General features: G+C 36.6%; 3 protein-coding genes across 5 annotated transcripts in view; 1 reads left to right on the top strand and 2 right to left on the bottom strand.

Moving 5' to 3' along the window:
- LOC146466402 (ferric reductase 1-like) overlaps window positions 1-1742 on the bottom strand; it is a 30264-nt gene extending 28522 nt beyond the window's left edge. The window contains exon 1 of one of the 2 annotated variants that reach the window (XM_085127394.1): window positions 1619-1742. In XM_085127394.1, coding sequence (XP_084983520.1) covers window positions 1619-1648 — 30 coding nt within the window. In that variant the 5' untranslated portion in view covers window positions 1649-1742. The remainder of the gene's footprint in view (window positions 1-1618) is intronic. The other variant, XM_085127395.1, reaches the window with a different exon arrangement.
- A 165-nt stretch (window positions 1743-1907) lies between these two features.
- On the top strand, window positions 1908-5395 carry LOC146466403 (proteasome assembly chaperone 3-like). Its single transcript, XM_085127418.1, has 4 exons — window positions 1908-2036; window positions 2319-2420; window positions 2561-2650; window positions 3222-5395. Exons 1-4 carry the CDS (start codon window positions 2007-2009, stop codon window positions 3369-3371), a joined length of 372 nt encoding a protein of 123 aa, XP_084983544.1. The 5' UTR covers window positions 1908-2006; the 3' UTR covers window positions 3372-5395.
- On the bottom strand, window positions 4130-19919 carry LOC146466404 (cell cycle checkpoint protein RAD17-like). Of its 2 annotated transcripts, XM_085127398.1 has the most exons (22): window positions 19711-19919; window positions 19077-19162; window positions 18343-18457; window positions 17116-17227; window positions 16589-16665; window positions 16333-16407; window positions 15533-15662; window positions 14768-14922; window positions 13990-14042; window positions 13336-13461; window positions 13141-13210; window positions 11922-12033; window positions 11000-11263; window positions 10473-10555; window positions 10278-10370; window positions 9808-9861; window positions 9104-9259; window positions 8418-8457; window positions 7699-7779; window positions 7213-7270; window positions 6018-6508; window positions 4130-5385 (listed from the first exon to the last, which is right to left on the bottom strand). In XM_085127398.1, exons 1-21 carry the CDS (start codon window positions 19711-19713, stop codon window positions 6307-6309), a joined length of 2145 nt encoding a protein of 714 aa, XP_084983524.1. In that variant the 5' UTR covers window positions 19714-19919; the 3' UTR covers window positions 4130-5385; window positions 6018-6306. The 2 variants fall into 2 exon arrangements, with proteins under 2 accessions (XP_084983524.1, XP_084983523.1); XM_085127397.1 differs by lacking the exon at window positions 19711-19919 and having other exon boundaries at window positions 19077-19200.
- Window positions 19920-20034: the final 115 nt, after the last annotated feature.

The raw sequence follows: 20034 nt of genomic DNA on the forward strand, positions 1-20034 counted from the left end.
TTAGGACACTTCCCTTTCGAGTCATTTTGTTTGGTGGAGATTTATTGATAAAATTTTCATGGTGTGGACAGGAGGTGAAGACCGCCTTAAAACCTTCATAACCTACTTGAATTCTGTTCACCCATCCTTCAAGTTTACTGGTGAATACTCAAATTCCAACAGACAGATTACTCCTTTCCTTGATCATGTTTAAGTCCAAATCAGCAACGATACGACGCAGAAAGATCTTCACACAAAACCCATTGACAAACATATTCAGTATCTGAACTTATTATTTCCTGTCATGTCACCCTGGCTGAGGCAAGAAAACCATTCCATCCAGCCTGACCTTACGTTTAAATCCCATATACTCGACCGACATCTTTGATAACCGCTTTAAAGAACCCATTGGCTTTCTTGTTAACGTAGCTACAGTGGCATTCGAATAAACCGGGAATAAATCACGCTCGCAGCAACCCACGTCACGAAATCTTAAAGCCACGACAGCAAAATTACAACACCGACCGAATACCTCCTTAATCCATCATCTATAGTACGGAAAAATCAACACATAATCCTCCGCCTGCTACAAACAAACGTTCTCCTCTTTACCAGTTGCAGCCCGAAAAGAAGTACAAGCCTGCGTGAGCTGTTAGTGCGAAGTGAGTTGCGTGACATCAAGAAGGACCGGGATGAAAAACCACACGCTAGCATATGAGCTATCAACACCCAGAAGACAATCACAGATATGTAGCAGGAGGAAGAAAGCTAAAAAAAATTGGGTTAACATAACGCTAGTGCCGTTCGCTCCTGTTCCCGCCGTGTAAATCTTTTGTGCAAATAACGCAGCAAATATTTTTTCTGTCGTTGGCTTCTCTTTGAGCTATATAGCTATGAGTTTGTTTTGTGCACGTGAGGGGGTTACAATTTCGGTAAAATGTAATAAATTTTTTGAATAGATATGCAAATACTGCTCTATGTTTGAACGCCGCGATAACTCCTTTGAATGCATAATTAAACGCCGTCGTTGTAATTAAATTTACCACAAATCAGGCCTTCACCATTTTAATTTATAGTTTTAAAGAGTATCGGAAAACGAAAACCACACACTGCTCTTATATTTTACCTCGAGACCCAAACAGCAGCTGGACATCACAGGACATCAGCATAATTTAACTTTGATCTGTCTGTTTTTTTTTTTTTTGCATTGCCTTCATTTAAAATATATTAGTGTTCAATCTGAGGCAAATGGAGAGTATTAAACTACCACAAAACGTAAATTTTAAGAGATTTCGAAAAGCAATCCAAGTGATCCGCTTCGCGTGCAGACTTACGAAACACAACAAGCTCAGAATCTCGAATCGGAGGATTGTTGTCATGAACGAAACAACAGCGTTTACATTAGAATGCAAACCAAATTATCGAACGAAAACCACATACCACTTAGAAGTAACACCTTTTGAAATACATTATAACCAGACTTAAGCTTTTCAAAGAGAGAAACTTGGTTAAAATTACTATTTTTACCTTGGTTACATAACGTACAGTGTGAGGGACACGAACTTTTGCAAAATATGCATCGTACAAGATTTGCTTTCTCAAAAAGTTATTCTAATCGAAGTTTAAGTTTACATGTTACCTGTGATAGCGATGTAGATACCATGTTCATTTTCCACCTCGTAGCTTTCCAAAAAAAGCCTGACCCAGAAAGGGAGATCCGATTCAGGCCAACAACTGTGAAATTCCTCGATTGTTCAAGATCAGTCAGGTGTCACGCTTAGTCAAAGCAAGCGTGACGCAGTATCAAAAACAAGAACGCAGCGTGACTTATTGATTTTGTCAGTGCACGCCTGCGAATGGGGAAAATGTTAATGTCCGCTTGATACCTTTGAATTCTATTATTATTTTGCTCGTTTTCGTCGGGCAAAAATAAAAACTTATCGATTTCTAAATCGTTTTTTGCGGTCTATAAAGGAGATAAAACGACGCCGATAAAGGCCTGGGATGAATGTGACAGCAAAATCAAAATGGCCGCTCACTCAGTGAAAACTCGACAAGTAAGTGCATTAAAATAAGTGAAGAAAAGCCGTTATTTTACTTAATTTTTCAAATCAGATACAGTGGAAACTATAGCAAGCGAATTGTCTTGGTATCAGAGAAGTTTGTGGCTGTTTTGTAGGGCAGATCTTCGCAGTAGAGAACTGATGAGTCCAAGTTCAGAGCACATGATATCAAGATAATAACGTTTACTAAGCTCATTAATTAGTCTTATTGAGTGGTTTTTTTGTGTGTGTGTATTTCACCAAGGGATCACAGAGTTATTTTTGATTTCTTTCTAGACGGCGGCCATAATAGATGGAAACCATACAGATGTGTTTTGTGCCTGCTATCGAGGCAGAATCTTTGTGATTGTTTCTCAGTTTGAAAAAATTGGGAATTTGGTAAGCTCGTGATCAATTACAAAATATAATTCCCCTGAAAAAGTCCTTTCCAAGGAGGGGAGATTCCCATGTAAAATTTACATGGAGATCAGTTCATAGATAGATCTTGATAACAGAATTTTTGCTTATTTCATTCATAGATAAGTGTGTGTAAACTATCCAGCACTGAAGGCTCATCAATGGGAGGAACTCAGACATTCAGCACAAGAACCCTCATGGGGAGTGATGAGGTTTGCTACAGGAAATAATAACATAAATTTATACCCTCCCCTGCTAAGGTGCAAAAATGTAAAGGAAGGTGTATGAAATTTCCAGACAGGTGAAGGGGGGTGGGGAGGGGGGGGGGGGGGCAAGAGTCATGCATTCTCCTGAGCCTTGGCCACAATCGATTTAACTGTTGAGTTGATAACCTGTGTGGATACAGATGTACTGTATATGGTTGAAAATGAAATCAATCACTTAAAACTAGTAATAATCAAAAATTAGGGAGTGTGTTCAATGTCATCAGGCTCTCTCTCCTTTGCCAAGTTGGTGATCATGTCATCATAGCCGGCAGAATCTGTAGGGGATGCCAGATACTCATCCTATTGCCAACATGCATTCATTCAATCAATATTGTTCCCATACAATCTAGACTCCAATCTGTGCTTTCTTTCTATGTCAAACACAATGAGGGATGTCACCTTCTTTGGCCTTTTTTTTTGCCCCTGATCTTGAAAATTCTTCAAAAAAGGCAAACACCTCACATATCCAGCTAATTGCATTATGAAAGTTACATGTATGTTTTTTTTTTCTTTACAGGAAATCTGGCATGTTTATGCAAAACAGATTGGAGCCTTGATCAGTGAAAATTGCAATAAACCAGTTCTGTTAGGGTTAGCCCTAAAGAAACATTCACCACAGATATTACAGCAGATTTTAACACTCCTTCAATCAAACCGAGTATGGTGATGCATCTCTTCTCAACAAAGTGGCATGTGGATGAAGGCTGGCAAATGAAAGTTATCATCACTGCAACTTATTATAACAACATGCCCCGCTAACAGAAGACTTGCAAAATCCTGGATTCCAAGACAGCTACTTAAATCCTGGTGACCACTCGGGGCAATTTGACCAAAATGCTGGGATTTCAAGACTTGGCTAAAATTGACTGTAGTGGCACGTACTGTTTCTGTTATTAAATGCTTTACGTTACCCTTAAGATGTACTGTTCGCTTGACTACACTGAGTAAAACACAAAAAATAAGTTAGACATTAAAGTTTAAGTTTTACAGTGTTTTTTTACTTGACAGCTCAAAATAAAGCTGATATTAGTTTTTTTTCTGAGTCTGTGAGTTTGCTGAATCATTTTTTGATGTATTGAAAAGTGTCAGGAACTAATAATATTGGTGAACTGGTTTTCTGTAGGTCACAAATTCAAACATCTAGGAAACAAACAAATCAACAAAAAAAAAACAGCATCGATAAGTCCTCACATACCGGTACGTCACTTTAAAAAAAAAATACTTGAAACTTTTTTTTTGTAAAATTAATCGTAAAATGAATTTATTAGTAAGCTTTCAGACTCACAGTCATAAAACTTAATAATAAATTATAATTAATACTCTTTGAGGTGTCAAAGAAAAAAATCTTATCTTTAACAGGCTTTTCTTATTTTTTCACCTTCCACCGCAGTTAAACTGTACACCAGACATCACACTAAAGGGTAATAATTTTATACAAAAACTTTTAATGACAATTAGCTTAACTCTTTGGTTTACAATTATTATATGACAACATTATTTTCTCAAGATAAACATAAACTGCAAAAATACTTTAATTATATACCCATTCAGCTTAATTGTTGTTCATTTCAAGTGCCATTACAAATTAAACAGAAAAGCGTTGGTGTACGTTTTCCAAGTCACAGTTGCTCTGACTAGTAAATTTAGTCATGAATATTTTGATCATGTACACAGAAATGCCTTAATATTGTCAGGTATACAGTAGCTAAAGGAATAATTTTGCAATGCAACACAATCTCAAACGAATGGGTATTTGTTTCAATGTATAGTTTTCATAAACAGTGACATGTATGTATTTTACAAGACGATGCCATGGATCTTTTGTCAGTATTTACAAATAATGTTTAGTTCTTTTATATTATAACTGACACTTAATTCACCTTCTTTTCTTTTAACACTTATAACTATGAAAATGTCAAACTAGTTGATCCATCCATCCCCCACCCCTACCCTCCTCCTTTCAATTTGATGAGCAAAGACTGAATCAAAGTGCTAATGATATCTACATGTGTTAATGCTCAACATTGAATAGGGAGTGGGGTGGGGGGGGGGGATTACATCAATGAGTGCCATACAGCAAAGATGCTGATTCTGTTGAAGCATATAGTAAATAGTGGGAAAACCTTTAAAAAACAGCCAAGAGTCCCTAACTTAATTGGCCAGGATTGTAGTATACATGTATAATTTATGAACTGCAGCTATTCTTTTATATACAGGCTGGAGTTTAAATCTCACCAAACAGTTAGTTGTCCTACAAGTAAGGACAACAGTCTTTTTACAAACTTAGCGTTTCTAAATACTTCATTATAAAATACATGTGTGTACTTTATAAATAAACTAATGCTACATGTACAAGAACATGTTTGAGAGAAACTGAACATTTATGTTTAATCTTACATTTACAGCTGTAGAAGCAACTAAGGGTTTATACTGTTGCAGTCAGGTTCTCCTTAATGTGGCAAGTCTTTGAATCAGGCTGAAGTGTGTAAAGCAGCCATTTTTGGTGACATCATGTAACTATTCTGTACTACTGTAAGTATTAAAATAAATAACCCAAGGCATGCACTTTCACAAAAGGTGAACCATATTGATAAAGCAATCAAGAAAGTGAACTACATGATTGTATGAATTAACCAACATCTAAGAAGTTGGATCTTGTAGATTATAATATTATATAAATGCTTCATCATAATTATATTTTAAGTGCCCCTAACCCTTCAATTTGTTTTCTTTTGGTAGATTTCCCTATCTGTAAAGAACTCATTTTCGAATTTTTTTTTTTAGAAATATTGAATCCTTTTCTTTTTACGAGCACTAAAAGTTACTGAAATTTTTAAATTTTTGCGCGCTTTAAGCCCCGCTGGACAAATTTTTGTCTTGTGGGCTCATTAGGAACAAGCCAATGAGAAGCGTCCGATATTTGACACTTTCTTAGCTGTGACATAAGAAAAGGACACCAGAAGGATTCAGAATTATAAGGAATCGTATGCATGCTGATTCCTTTCTCTACATTTCGAGGGTTGCTGCATCCAAAAACCACACATTTTTCAACCATTTTCTCTGTTTACAATTGAAGCATTACCGTGAATCTTAGGATATTTTACACGATGTCCTTTTCTTACGTCACGCTCAATATTTGGCCGAGTGGGGGACTAATGCGAACGATAGGTGAAAACATCGACAAGACTGCCTTCACTTCTAGCGCTCGTTATTAAAAAAGGATTCAATATTTCTCAAAATTTTTTTTCGAAAATGAGTTCTTGAAAGATATGGAAATCTACCAAAAGAAAACAAATTGAAGGGTTAGGGGCACTTTAAGGGTATTCTTTGTGTTGTGTTTCTATCACTGCTGTTTCTAATGCACTCCTGATTTAAGAATGGACTCTGCATGTTGTACTGACTACCTTGAGGATACCACACTCTTTTTAATGCCACTGTTTCTTTCAAGATCTAATTTTCATAACTTAATATACATTTTACAGTCTTTCTATAACTATTAATTATACAATCAACTATACAAAGTAGCAGAGCTGTGTCCTTATACAGCCACATGGCCTGTTGGTGGAATTACTTAAAACAAATTAAGTGCGTCTTCCAAGTAATTAATTGTCATCATCATCAAAGTCCTCTATGATGTCATCCACATCCTCAGGAACATCAAGGCTCACTTGTGAATCACTCTCCTCAGTCCCAAGTTTCGTGGTCCCCTGGGTAATGGCCCTTCTTGGCTGTGAACCTTGAAGACCTTCATCATCATCACTGTTGCCTCCACAGTCTTTTTCATCCAATGTTGCTGGGGCACCCCTGGAAAAAAGCGTACATTGAAAGTCACACCAACTCAAACAAAAATACAATGTAACTTTGTTAATAATTATTACTAACTAAGACAATAACATTGAAGAGCTCAGACGAAACTATCTGGAAGCAACTCATTTGCCAATTAAGTAAATCATGAAATCAATTAACTTCTGTCTTTTAAAGCTCTATGGTTTGGAAATATCCGAGCAAACCTCACCCAAGGATTTCATCTTGCTCCTCAACTGTAGTGCTCAGAGCATAGCGGATTTAATACCGTTTTAAAAAAATTACTGTATATACTGTACATAAATTTAAGATTGATATGCTCAGAAACTTTTATTCAGCTTTTGCATCCTCGCAGACCCAGGGGCAGTTAGTCGGGTGGAAGGGATTTTCATGGGCGAAACTTTATCAATGAACTTTCGCCCACAAAATTCCCTTCCACCCGACTAACTGGCCCCTGGGTCTACAAGGATGCAGTTTTTTTTTTTTTTTTTGCATGGACAACATGTCCAAATTTTGACAGCAAACAACTCTTGGCCCCAACAGTGATCAGCATCTCATTTTTCCTAACAATGCAACTTCTTATTGTCAATAATCGTGACCAAACAGGTCTCGAGAATAATGGAAATGATCAACAGAGCTAAGCTCAGCCGACAAGAAAAACATTAAAGAAAATGCAAATTCAGCTTTGAACAGAGCTTCAATACCTGAATGGAGACTTTGATTTCCTGAAATTACTTATCACTTGAAGAAAGGAAATTTGACCTGAAAAAACAAAAATTAATAAAGAGAAATGAAGGACTTGGTGCAAGAGAGATGTGTATTTGCTGGCTAATAATTCACTCAAATCAACTAGATTCTGGAATCCAGGCTAGATATAGCAGGGGAACAGTTTGTTTTCAGTTTTTTACCACAAGGCCTAATTATAATTAAATTCTACAAATTAAAGGAATTAACCAAAGACTAAATACAGCTCACTATGTTTCTCACATGTTTCTACATGTAACTCTATTCAGTTAAGCCTTGTAATTTCTACTTTTTAGCCTTTTTTTTCATAATTAATTCACTGAATAAACTGATAATTAACCTATTCAATAAAACTAAACTCTTAACTAACAAATGGGCAAGTTAAGATTAGAGCATCCAGGTTTCCTAGCAACACAATAGAGAGAATTTACAACTTGGTCACTCACCTGGTGTTCTCAATGGTACATCAGTGATAGCCAAATATGGAAGAATCTCTGTTTGTAGAACTATGGATGGCCAGTGATGACCTAAAATGCATAATTATTCAGAACAAGTTTACAAAAAGGCTGATGTGCACAAAAAAATTATTTTTAAATAGTTGCTATTTTCACAACTTTTGAAATCAAATAATCAGACAAAGGAATCTGCCAGGAATGGTTGGAGGGGCAACAATTTCTCAGTGTACCACGTACTTTATAGTAAATGAGGTCATCTAAAGCAGTGAGGTTAATGTACAGCCAATCTTAAAAAAAGCATAATAAAAAACTAAATTGAAGTGACAGAGAACAATTAACCATCTTACATGTATGTATGTTGAATTTTGAATTGTTGATTTTTTTTTTCGTTTTGCTCAAAAACATCTGAATTTTTTGCATGTGTCATCTTCAATTTGGTCACAGAACACCGCTGTGTTTTTTCCTCAACTGGTTTGCACTTAGTTTTTGAACAAAAATGAAGACGAAATATTGAGTCAGCCACTAGCCCTTCAATTACATGTATGTGGTAACTGAAAAAGTTTTTTTGCTCCCTGAGACACCACCGGGTTTTGCAGTACTCTTGTCTGGAGAGAATACATTTCATTAAACAAGAACCCCAAGGACCACTACATCTACACATGAGTCTACACTCCCTTGTGGAAACTGAAGCTGTTGTTTAATTTATATACCTCTAAACAGATCTCTGGCAGTGTTACAGCCTTCTCGCATCTAAAATAAAGAAATACATTTGACATTAATTATTCACAGCTATTTCCCTTTCCCTCCCTTCAGTATTATCAGTTGGCTACAAGTACATCACAAACAGCAAAAGCCCAGACATCCACACATTATCCACTGCCCACAGTTACAATCTTTAAGGTTGACAGATATATTTGCTTGTAAAAAGGTTCTATTTGGTGACCATCTGACACGTAGAATACAAATTATGCTCACAAGATTTTGTGACCTCTAAATTTTAGTCTCACAGATTTATGATTGTGCATTTTTAATTACAGTAATTGATTTTAAGTATCTTTATGAAGTATTGTCAGGTATTATAATAATATTTTTTTTTTGATTTAGTTTGTAATTCAGCTATGCATCAGCTGCAATGAGTAATTAACAGTCTTTACATGACAAAGACAAAAGTGCCACAGGTGCACCCTGTGGGGGGTCTCAAATGCCAAGCTTTTTCTAATAAAGAAAAGTAGGAATTTCAAGCTAAATTGGAATTACCCTAAGGATGGCGATAAGGGAGAGGGCTCAATAAGACAAAAGACGTTGCATGGCAGGGGTATGGAATTACCATTGAGATAATATTACAATGTATTTTTGGGAACAATTACATAAGTTTGCTGACATGTGGATTTTATACCTTTTTGCTGACATCAAACCACTGTGGTTTATGAAGAGGTCTCCATCCCCGCCCCACTCCACTGGGTTTTGAAGTGCTCCCCCCTGATCCACTGCTGCTGAACATCAAGCCTCGTGCTACCAGACATGAGCTGTACTCCCTCATTGAAGATTGATGCTGTATGATCAGAAAAAAGAATGACCGTGATCACAGTTATCCTTGTGGCCAAGATAAAAAAAAATTCCTTGTTTTGTCCTTGATCAAAAGCTAAGTGTAAGTCAGCGGGGCTGGGGGGAGGGGGGAGGATTGTGAAGATCTCTGACTACCCAAGACAAATCATTTGGCAAAGTCAACGAAATTACTCCTTTATCAGTGTTTATGAATGAACTTGTTTAGCTCTTTGGTAGCCAAAAATAAAATTCCCTGACATTTCACTGACTTTGAATTAGAATTTAGAATTTCCCTAATAGTAGCCCTGATAGCATTCAACTAATGGTGGCCAGTTATTTAAAAAATAAAAGTGGGAGGGGTCTAAGGCGATTGAGAGAGGAAGGGCTAAAAGGAGATATGGGGGGAGGGATAAAACTTTAGGAAGAGGCATATCCCACTGGAGAGGGGGGTGGGGAGGGTCAATATACAGCCTCCCTGTCACTGACTGAAACAAACCTCCAAGCAAAGAAACCCGGATAACTTATTTATAAAATCAAACCAAAAAAGCATTTTACCATCCATTCTTTAGTCATGTAGTCTGCATCACTGAAATGTTCACTAGCTCTCACCTAAAAAGAAAAGTGCAATGAAATTTGACAAAACTAAAACAGGCACGAGATACCAATTGTACTTATTTGAATAGCAAGGCTTGCCCTGGTTCCAAACTCAAATGTTATTTTAAAAACCTTCTAAAGTACTCAGGCAAATTTTTTCCCTGCAAACCTTCTCCCCAAACCACCTTCCAAGATTTCAAATAAACACCCAGGCTGACAACATTATTTTAACAGAGTGGGAGCAACACTCTGGTACAATGAAACTGTTAAACTGTTACATGTCATAGTTTTGTTGTTGTTGTTTTGTTTTTTGTTTTGTTTAAATTCCTTTTAATAGAAAAGAAGAAATTGCAAAATGTATTCCGTAAGCATTTAGCATCCACTCTCAAAATTTTGAAGTATTGTATTAAAATTACTCATTTGGAACTCACCACATCATCAACATCAGAGAAAAACTCCAGATAATTTTGATGAAGGTACAGATTAAACATGTCACTTGAAAGGTGAGTTCTATCCAAAACCTCCTACAGTGAAAAGCAAACAATTCAAATGTTAACAATTTTTAAATGAACTAATTAGAATTCAGGGAGTAGTTCAAACAATGGTTTTAAGATATTCAAGTATACCTCAGGGGAGAATGTCAACTGGTTTCTTGCATTATGTGACAAGTGAGGAGGCAGCAGATCCACATCTGATAATGTTGAATCTCCTGTTCAAACAGAAAAATAATTTTATATCAATAGGCTGTTTTCACAATGTCTTCATTTTACTACAAATACAAGAACACTGGAGAACAGTACTTTCCTACTTAAACTAAAATAATGTCTGCTAAATTCATTTTACAGCTAATGTTTGTACCAAGGAAGAGTTGGAAATTTCTACAATCATACAACTAGTATAATTTACACTATAAGGATCTAGAGGTGCAAGGTTTAATATTAATAGGCTCCTTTAAAAAATCTTAAAATTCAACTTGATATCAAGGTCCAAAGGACACAAACAGCAGAAATGAATAAACATGATAATTCAATTTCCATTGTTTGTGTCCTCTTAGCATCATTGTTAAGCTTAATTTTGATATCGAAAGGAGCTTATTAAGAACTACAGCTGCAAAGTGCAAGAAAATTACAATGTAAGTTTGAGACAAACTTACTTTTACAGTACAAAATTTTGCCCAAGGCTCTGAACAAAAACAATGCCGTGTCTCGACCACCAATGGCTGTGACAGTCTCAGCCTCTCTTTGACTGTCTGTCTGTCCATAAACCAGACACTGTGACAAATGACCAGACTGTGAGGGCTCCCCAGATGCTGACTTGCTTGGTTTCTCAGTTTTTGTTGTTCTTGATTTTGAGCTTTTTTGCTTTTTGTCTTCTTTCCTTGAAAGATTAAACTTCCATGGGGAAGCACATGATTTGTCTGGAAAAAAGATTATCTCTGAATGTTAACTAATTTCTAGTTAAAGTAAAAATATAAAAGTTGACACATTCTGAGTTGGCTTCCATTCCCTGATGAAAAGCATCTCGTAAATGAGGCAATGGAATTTGGTTCGGCCTCATTTATGAGATACTTTGAAACAGTGAATGGAAGCTGACCATAAATTCATGTGCAGTCAGATTCTAACAGCACTTAAAGCATGCATGACAAATAACTTAAACAAAGATTGAAAGACTGCGAATTGAAAAGTGATGCAAAAAGGGTGATAACCAACAGAAGTGCGTGGCCTTTTGAGGTCTAAGTTTTGATGGCAAACATTGGAAGAGGCTAGCTGCTATGAAAGATGTAACAAGACACAGGTTTCTTTCTAGAGCGAATTGGGTGGGGGTGGAATTGGGGGACAAGTTACAGAGAGGTGACTTTTCAAGGAACTAATTCAAGAAATTGAGGATTCAATCAGGTTTATAAAAGATCTGATATGTATTGATTAAGTAGCAGATTGATTCAAGCTCTCAATCAGCTGTCCAAGTGATCTTTTTTTGTTATGATCACAAACCACAGATTGGATGTTTTTAGCATAAAGCAATAAATACATATCTTATTATTATAAGGAACTTGGCATCATGTTTGCATGTCTCACCTTTCAAACAAGAGAACTGCAGTCCATTGATGGCTGTCCTTATGTCTCCTCCACTATTCTGGGATAACTGATCAATTGCTTCCTTGCTTGGGAGTACGAAGGTTGATTTGTTCTGAAGAAACGAAACATCTAAAGTTTACAAATGAAGCTCTCAAACTCATACTGTACATGTAAATAATAAAAGAAAACGAAGGAAATCACTACCGTGAAGGAGTTTCCAAAATGGGATTTCATTAGTCAAAAACTGTTTAATTGTCATAACATTTGTTGAACTTTTGCCTAGAGTTTCTCTACGAATTATTTATGGTTGGATACACTATTTGAAACTAACTGAAACACTGGATTTCCAAACATTAGAGCATCAACCTACTTCAACCTGTTAGTTTTACACGCCCAGTTTTAAAGTATTCACTTATAAATTAGTAATTTCATAGCCTTTAATGTTTATAGCATGTCCGGCTATCATTTGTCACCCAAAATTATTTCTAGCACCTGGCATATACCCAGGTTGGGCGCAAAGGCAATTTAATCTGCGACAGAGCTCTAGGGAAAGGAGTGACATCTGGGACCTTACGAAAGATAGAAACCGAACAAAGATATTTTGAAGCAATCAGTACCTTTGGAGACTAAAGTAAGCCACATCTTATTGTACAAGCTTGTTAACGTATATATTAGTTGTTCACCCTTTTTCCTTTAATTTAGTTTGCATGTTAGTAGACCTATTAGTACATTTCGTAGATCGCGTGATAGAAACTTGTACCATAATGTTAGAATCTAAGATAGTTCTCTGTTCATTTGATGATGTATTTTGATGTGCAACGCATCTTGCCATATTTCAACGCATTTGATGACTTAGAAAACTCTGCGTTACGATTTAAACCTGAACACTGGCAACGATACTTGAATAAACAGTTCAACCTATACGTGTTCGAATCACTCTCTTTGGAGTGTAGAAAGAAATCGTGGGTTGGTTGGGTTTGAAATTGAATTGTGCTACCCGCCACCTACACAACCTCTACTTCTTGGTGTTTGGAGATCTGTTTAAACACTTTCCTTGCGCTTGAAATACATGTATATTTAAATAAGTTTATAAATAGTTACTTTTAAAAAATGAATACAATCCCTAGCTTGGATTATTGTAAATGTATGATATTTACATTACTCAAACTAGAGATACTGCTTCTTGTGAAAATGAGTTATGTGTATGTCAGTTATGTACCTGTTGCGATTCCAGTGAGGTTATTCTGCTCATAGCTTTCACCAGGCTGGTATGTGCCACAGGATTGAAGCTGGTAGAAAATTTGGAAAAAAAAATAGAAATTCATATGATTGAACTTAACCTTCGAGCCAATGTCAACTAGAGTGGATGGGAAACTGTTCTCTGACAGGTTAGGTACTAATATTAGAGCACTACCTTATATTCTGAATCCCCAATTTATACTGAACATCTTTAGGGAGTAACTTGTGAACATTAGAATCTCCATGATGGCTGTCTGAGATAATGAACACCACTGGACTGCGGCCTGTCTGAAGGTAAGTGCTGTTGAAAAATGATAAAATTGATGATAAATTTTAATTATAAAATTATAATAAATTACACCTTTTAATTGTCTGTAAGTATTCAAATAAAAGAAATACGGGAAGTGGTCAAAACTACTTTACTCAAACAGGAGCTACCAAACCCCAAAATAGATGGTGGCCTCCGCCTGCACCCCCCCCCCCCCCCTTCCTCGACCTCAAAAGATGGTGTCTTTATTGCATAGCCACCCCTCTATCCAGCAGTAAAAAATGACAGTGAGATTTAAAACTCACTTTTCTTATTTATCTAGCAATGCTGACTCTTGCTAGCTGAATATTTCTGTGTCAACTCAAATTTTAAAGCCAATAAAATTTTATCGGCAAAGTCCATGGGATAGGTGGTGTCTTCGATAACCCCCCTACCCCAGACAAGGTGGGTCCTCTTTGAACAAACTTGTTTCAGTTGACCAGTTCCCTAGGATAAAAGGGAAAAGAACGAACAATTAGGTCATTTTTTTTACATTATGTATCATGTGATTATAGCTAGTACCTTAACACTTCATGGAGTTTACTGGCTTCTCTGAAAAATATATTTGGGAGGTCCTGGAAAAAAATCAAAATATAAAAATTTTACATGTACATCATTTTTAATGAGATTTTTTTTAAATTCCATCCAACAGTCAAATTTGTTTCTATAATAGTCAACAGTATAATTACATATTTGTAGTTGTAAGTCACATGTAAGTACATCACAGTGATAGCTCTTGATTTTAATAGTCTTGTTTGCTTTTACTCATTTTACTAATTTTTTGTATTGTACTGTGGATTTGAGCATATTTCCATGTTAATTTAGACATAATTTAGAAATATTATGCATTATTATTAAACTCTATTATTCGAAAATGTGACCAGTTAATGAATAAAAGCGCAGTCCGATTGGACCCTTGGCGGCTGAAAATTCAAATAAGTTAAAATTAAAAACATATACCAGCACTAGAAAGAGCACTTTTACTATAGTAACCCTGCAAAGTTTCAGCATATGTCAGGTGTAATATCAGCTGAGAGAATGTAAGTTTACAGACCTTTGTATGACTAAGGGTATGACATATACCCCCAGTCACACAAACGTCTGTAAATTTGTCAAATTTCATCTTACATTTCCCAAGCTGATATTAATAACACCTTATATGCTGAAACTTTGCAAGGTTACTAATTAAAAGCAAAGGTGTTCTTTCCAGTGCTGGTATCAGTTTTTCATTCAGTTCAATTTTAACTCATTCAAATCTGTTGCCACCATTTTGGAGAAGGGTCTATTACAGTAACTGTACCTCTACTAATATAAGTTTCTTGACTGCAGTTTGACTGCCTTTTCCATTAAATATTGACAGGGTTGGATACTTGTTAGCTCGCAGAATAAAGTCTTGAAATTGCTTCACTTGGGACTGGCTGGTGTTTCTCCAGTTCAAAAACATTTCACCCTCAACTGAAATGTAAACAGATATTAATGAAACCAGTAAATCAACAAATAACTAAGTAAAAATAGATTTATAAAACAAATCATTTCAATTACTGGAGACAGACTGGTTAGCACATGTATCAGAATTTTGATTGGAAGATCCATGACTTGGTTGTGTGAGGCTGTAATTGCGTTTGACACACAGACACGCTCCTAACTGCGTTTGGAGTTGAGATTGTATGGGACAATCAATCAACAAATGAATAAATGGATCTTAGGATGCGTATCTGGCATCCCCCACAGATTTTTCAGGGGCGGATGACATCATCGCCAACTTGGCAAAGAAGAGAGAGTCTGGGATCGAGATCATCGAACGTACTCCCTAATCTTTTATTACTACTAGTTTATAAATATTAGGTTTTCAATAAGCATTGTTATGACTCTAATTGTTGTTCCCTTTAATAGACAAGACCAAGTAACTTTACTGTAGAGTGTACATTGCCTTTCTATGCCAAGGAATATAAAAATAATAGGTACATGTACAGTGTACATCAAAACCAAAAGTACAATGTACTCCATCCATTCCCAGATTCTCCACAAAATTAAGTTTAGTGCATAATTACTGTATGTACTGTACCTTCAGCAGAATCACTGACAGGATTAATCCACTCCTGTAGCTCAAAGCCAAGCTCATTTGCCAACACATGAATTGTCGCAGTCTTGCCTGACCCAGCTGGTCCAGTCAAGAGCAGGATGGCACTGGATGGCTGGCAGGAATACCAATAAGAGTGAGTTAATTAAGATCCAATATATATATATATATAGGGTATTCAATCTACAGTAATTTATCCCTCCCTATACAGCTGTAGCTATACCCTCAGTAGAGGCTCCTCCATCATTAAATCATACAAAAAGAAGTTTAAAAAAATTAACAGAAAACACGGAAATAAAGAAAAAGTGGCTTTCTTCTCCCTTCCCACCCTTCCCCAAATTCCTCATAATTTCACTCTCTCTAGTCCATTATTGTGTAGTTCCAGAAAATATCCATATTCCCCCCATGGAAGGTTTTTTGTTTTGCACCCCCCCGTCCCCCCAGGAATTCCAGTTTAGCTTCATACTTTGCTTCTAAAATTTTGACTTTTAAGACCCCTCTCCCCATAGGAATTTCTGATGACCTTCCATGGGGTGGGTATGGAATCTTTTCTGGAACTGCACATTAGTGCACAAGAGTTCTCTGTGGGGGAGAGAGCTCTCTACAGCACTGCACCTGCAAATAACATGACTTGAAAGCCAGAAGAAACCATCCAAAATAACGGGATTTAACCTGCCCACCTTCCTTTCTTTTAAAAGTGCAGTTTGTTGGAAAAGTTGCATGTTAAGTATATTTGGTTTAATTATCCACGATCTTAAGTCCAAGTAATTAATGCACTGTAGTACCTGATTACATGTCAAATGATCAAGAAGCCAGCTACGAACTTCCGCTACTTTTTTCTTGTGAACTGCAAGCTCTGCCTGTATAAAACAATTACATTAAATAATATTTTGCAATTTAAGAAAACCAAGATGACAGGCTGGGAGCAAGCAGGAGGAGGACTATGAGATCTCCAATTAACCACTGCTAGCTACAACATAATGTACATGTACCATTACTTTATCCTCATCAGCTATAAAGTTCACTCGATGACTATGTTACCTCTGACTTTGGTTTGTACTTGTCCAGCCAAAGATCTTCATCTCTTCTTGATTTTTTTGCAACTGGTTGGCTGGCACCTGTTTTAACAAGCGACTCATTTTAAAAACAATAGCAGCACCAAATTTAATGTTTCCACTGATGATCTAGAGGTCACCTTTAGTGGGAGCATTCATGGTCCATTGCAGTATTATACTAGCGCTTTTAGTGCATTAAAATGCACGGTCAGCACACCATATATATACTTAAATGAAGGAATGAACAAAGATGAAAGATGGGGGTCCTAGGGGGGTAGGGGAGGGGGGAATTTTTGTAAAGTTTTTACCTGATGAAACAACATGACGTAGTAAAGGTCTACCTGTCTGAAACCAAGTACCTTTTTTAGCTTTCAGCCATCCAACTGAAATACTCACACAATAATTCCTTCATGGGTTTATAACTGTACACTGTACACCTCGCAAAACTTTCAAAGACCATGGAATATTAAAAATTAATGATCAGTGAAACTGATTTTGATCTTGGTACCTTACCTTTGCTCAGGGAAATGTCAATATTCACTAGCTTTGATTTTTTTGTTTTGTCTTGTGAAGAAACATCTTCGTCAAATCCACCAAATGAAGATGAAATCCATGCATTGCGTTTCTAGAAGAAAGATAAATGGATTCCTCAGGGAAAACTTGGAAACAATTCAGTATTAAACTGAGTGATTCCATCATACAATAGGTTGGCCTTATTTCCACAGTATGAAATATCTGTTAATGTACTAACAAGTATTTTAAATAACTAAAATAATATAGTATTCCCTGGGCAATGCAATGTTAGACCATCATAAGAATTTGGAGGAAAGTTTGTTTTCAATCCAACATTGCAGAGACCACCCTTAAAGGAGCAGTGTGACTTAATAATAATATTGTTAGCATCACTTTGAATAGCTATTAAAAAACACATTTCTATTGATGGAATCATCAAAATAACGGTTCAGTTTTGTTAACAACAACCTTACTAGTACAAAGAAACTAGACTTAATTATCTTTGGCCATGAATGCATATGGCTAGAATGAAATGGATTATTTGCAACTTCAAAAAATTGCCCATTCAAGTTTTTCCTGTGTATTTTATCGAGAAATCACTTCAAACTTATTATAGTTTGTTCTTCCTCAGAGAAATCACTTAACATTTTCCTCACGGCTTTCTTAAGAGATAATTTTAGTTAGGGAAAAGGTTCTTTTTCCAATACATGTACTTGAGCATTTTTTGTCAAATATTAATTTTTTTTGATCTTTTAACCCCCGGTGTCAAATTCAACATTGCACAATAATAATTATGCAATGTTGTGGTTACTGTTCTTCTTTTATTACATCTCTCAGTTAGTACGAGCGGTGTGATTGGTCAATTTTGCAGGCCATTTTTTACGACCCACTACATCTACATTCAACTAGTTTCCTTTTCCGTGTGCCAACTAACCTCAGAGATATAATAAATATCGTATTCAGTTTGTTGTTTTGGTCCATACTGTAAGTTACGTATCCTCATTTTTTTGGCAACTTACAGTACAGACCTCGAATTTAGTTAAATTATAGGAGATATATACATTTTGTATGGTTCTAAGTTGGGCGAATGTATGTGAACATCAGTCTGAGACCATTTCATCTTTTGTGATCATTTTCTTTATTCTCCTAACCTGTATGTTTGATGGTGGTCACTAACTACTACACCAACACACCTCCACTCACAGGTAGCTATCAATATTTTATTACCTTTGATCCTTTAGATGTAGAGGTCGTCCCTTTACTTTTTCCAGTCAGTGATTTCTTCCAAGATAAATTCAATTCTTTGTGATTACTGCCTGGATGTGGGAATTTCTTTGAAAAGCTGAGAATACAAGGAATTGGGCAACTTTTAGCTTTCTGTAGGGGAAAACCTGTACTCTATTCCCAGGTTAGAGGTATTGCTTCTGTCAGGAAACATTTCTGAGAACTTCCAATTCAGTGACCTGCATAATATGATTACAATGATGATTATTGCCTTCTCTTAAAGAGCAACGCATGTAGCACTTTTGTTGATACATTTCGACGTTCATAGACTGTTCACAGTCCCCTTATTTCCCATGGGATTGTCGAGACTGGTACACTTCAATGGAGCTGCCACCATCTTGGTTTGTGAAAGCGAGCGCGATCTGGGGAGAGTGTCTGAATTACCAAGGGGAGCAGAATGGGGGTTAGTTTCCCAGCGCCTCCCCACTCCCACTCCCCTCGGTAGTTCAGACACTCTCCCCAGATTGTGCTCGCTTTTACAAACCAAGATGGCAACAGCTCCATCGAAGTGTACCAGTCTCGACAATCCCACAGAAAAATAGGAGGAATGTGACGGTCTACAGCGTTTGCTACATTTTAAAACACATTTGACCGTCGAGAAGCCAAAATTTCAAACCATTTTTCTTGACCTCTCAGCGATGTCTCAACATTATTTTTTGAAACAAGCTTATATCAACCTCAAGGAACTGCAAGGTTCTGCTGAAAAAGTCGAGTTCTTGCATTCGTCACCATTCACTAAGATGCTGGCCTTTTGATGCTTGCTCTGAGGAAAAGAAGACAAAACCATAGATTAAAAACGAACTACTAGTTTAAGGACGGTGCCTGCTATTGTTACTGCGCATACGTTCTGCGCATCTCGAGATACTTGGGTTTCCTATGGGTAGTGCCTACTAATACGGGGATATTTTTGCACGGTTTAAAACTATGCAGAGAAAGCAGAACTTAGCAAGTGCTCTTGGCATCCAAAAAGAAAATTTGGGGTAACCATGCATTTTTCAGAGATAATTAAGCTTCTATTTAGGAAAAACTGCCATACATTGCTTTATATTTGGGCGCTTTTGGGAAATATTGTTGCTTAATTATCTCTGAAAAATGCGTGGTTACCCCAATTTTCTTTTTGGATTTCAATAGCCCTTGATAACATCTGCTCTTCCTGCATAGTCATAAACCGCACAAAATTACTTCTGTATTAGTAGGCACCGTCCTTAACAAAAAATTATTTAAATGCATGCTCAAACTTTGAACAATTGTACAAGTTTTCTCTTCCCAACAAAAAAGAAACACCAGAGGTATTTAAAGAAATTTTCATACCATTGCAAGCAAACATGAGAATCCTCTTTACTTTAAACTCTGCAAATACTGCAGCAGAAGCTTGACATCCAGACGACGCTGTCATCCGCCATCTTGAATTTCATCAACCTACTCCCCAGGGTCTTTCCGGGATTTACCGAGGGCTCGGATAGAACAGCGGTTAAACCACCAACGTCTTACCGAAGGTATGCCGAGAAATGGTCGGAAAGTCTCGACAAATGTTCGTCATCTTACGAAAAGACGAAGTTCAGAGCCACCGAAAATTTTTAGCCTTTTGTTCGCAAGACAATCGGTACTCAATCGAGTAACGAACTTTGACAGCTA

This window comes from Pavona decussata, unplaced genomic scaffold (genome assembly GCF_977016875.1).
Source record: "Pavona decussata unplaced genomic scaffold, jaPavDecu1.1 SCAFFOLD_144, whole genome shotgun sequence".
Taxonomy (NCBI): Eukaryota; Metazoa; Cnidaria; class Anthozoa; order Scleractinia; family Agariciidae; genus Pavona; species Pavona decussata.

Excerpts from the sequence above, each read along its gene's own strand:
- LOC146466404 (XM_085127397.1), bottom strand. The coding sequence starts at position 19,186 with ATGGTTTTGTCTTCTTTTCCTCAGAGCAAGCATCAAAAGGCCAGCATC. Across the intron at positions 11,264-11,921 it reads GCAGTTCTCTTGTTTGAAAG|ACAAATCATGTGCTTCCCCA; the intron begins GTGAGACATGCA and ends TCTTTTTTCCAG. Across the intron at positions 7,271-7,698 it reads TGTACCATTGAGAACACCAG|GTCAAATTTCCTTTCTTCAA; the intron begins GTGAGTGACCAA and ends TTGTTTTTTCAG.
- LOC146466403 (XM_085127418.1), top strand. The coding sequence starts at position 2,007 with ATGGCCGCTCACTCAGTGAAAACTCGACAA. Across the intron at positions 2,037-2,318 it reads ACTCAGTGAAAACTCGACAA|ACGGCGGCCATAATAGATGG; the intron begins GTAAGTGCATTA and ends ATTTCTTTCTAG. Across the intron at positions 2,651-3,221 it reads CCCTCATGGGGAGTGATGAG|GAAATCTGGCATGTTTATGC; the intron begins GTTTGCTACAGG and ends TTTTCTTTACAG.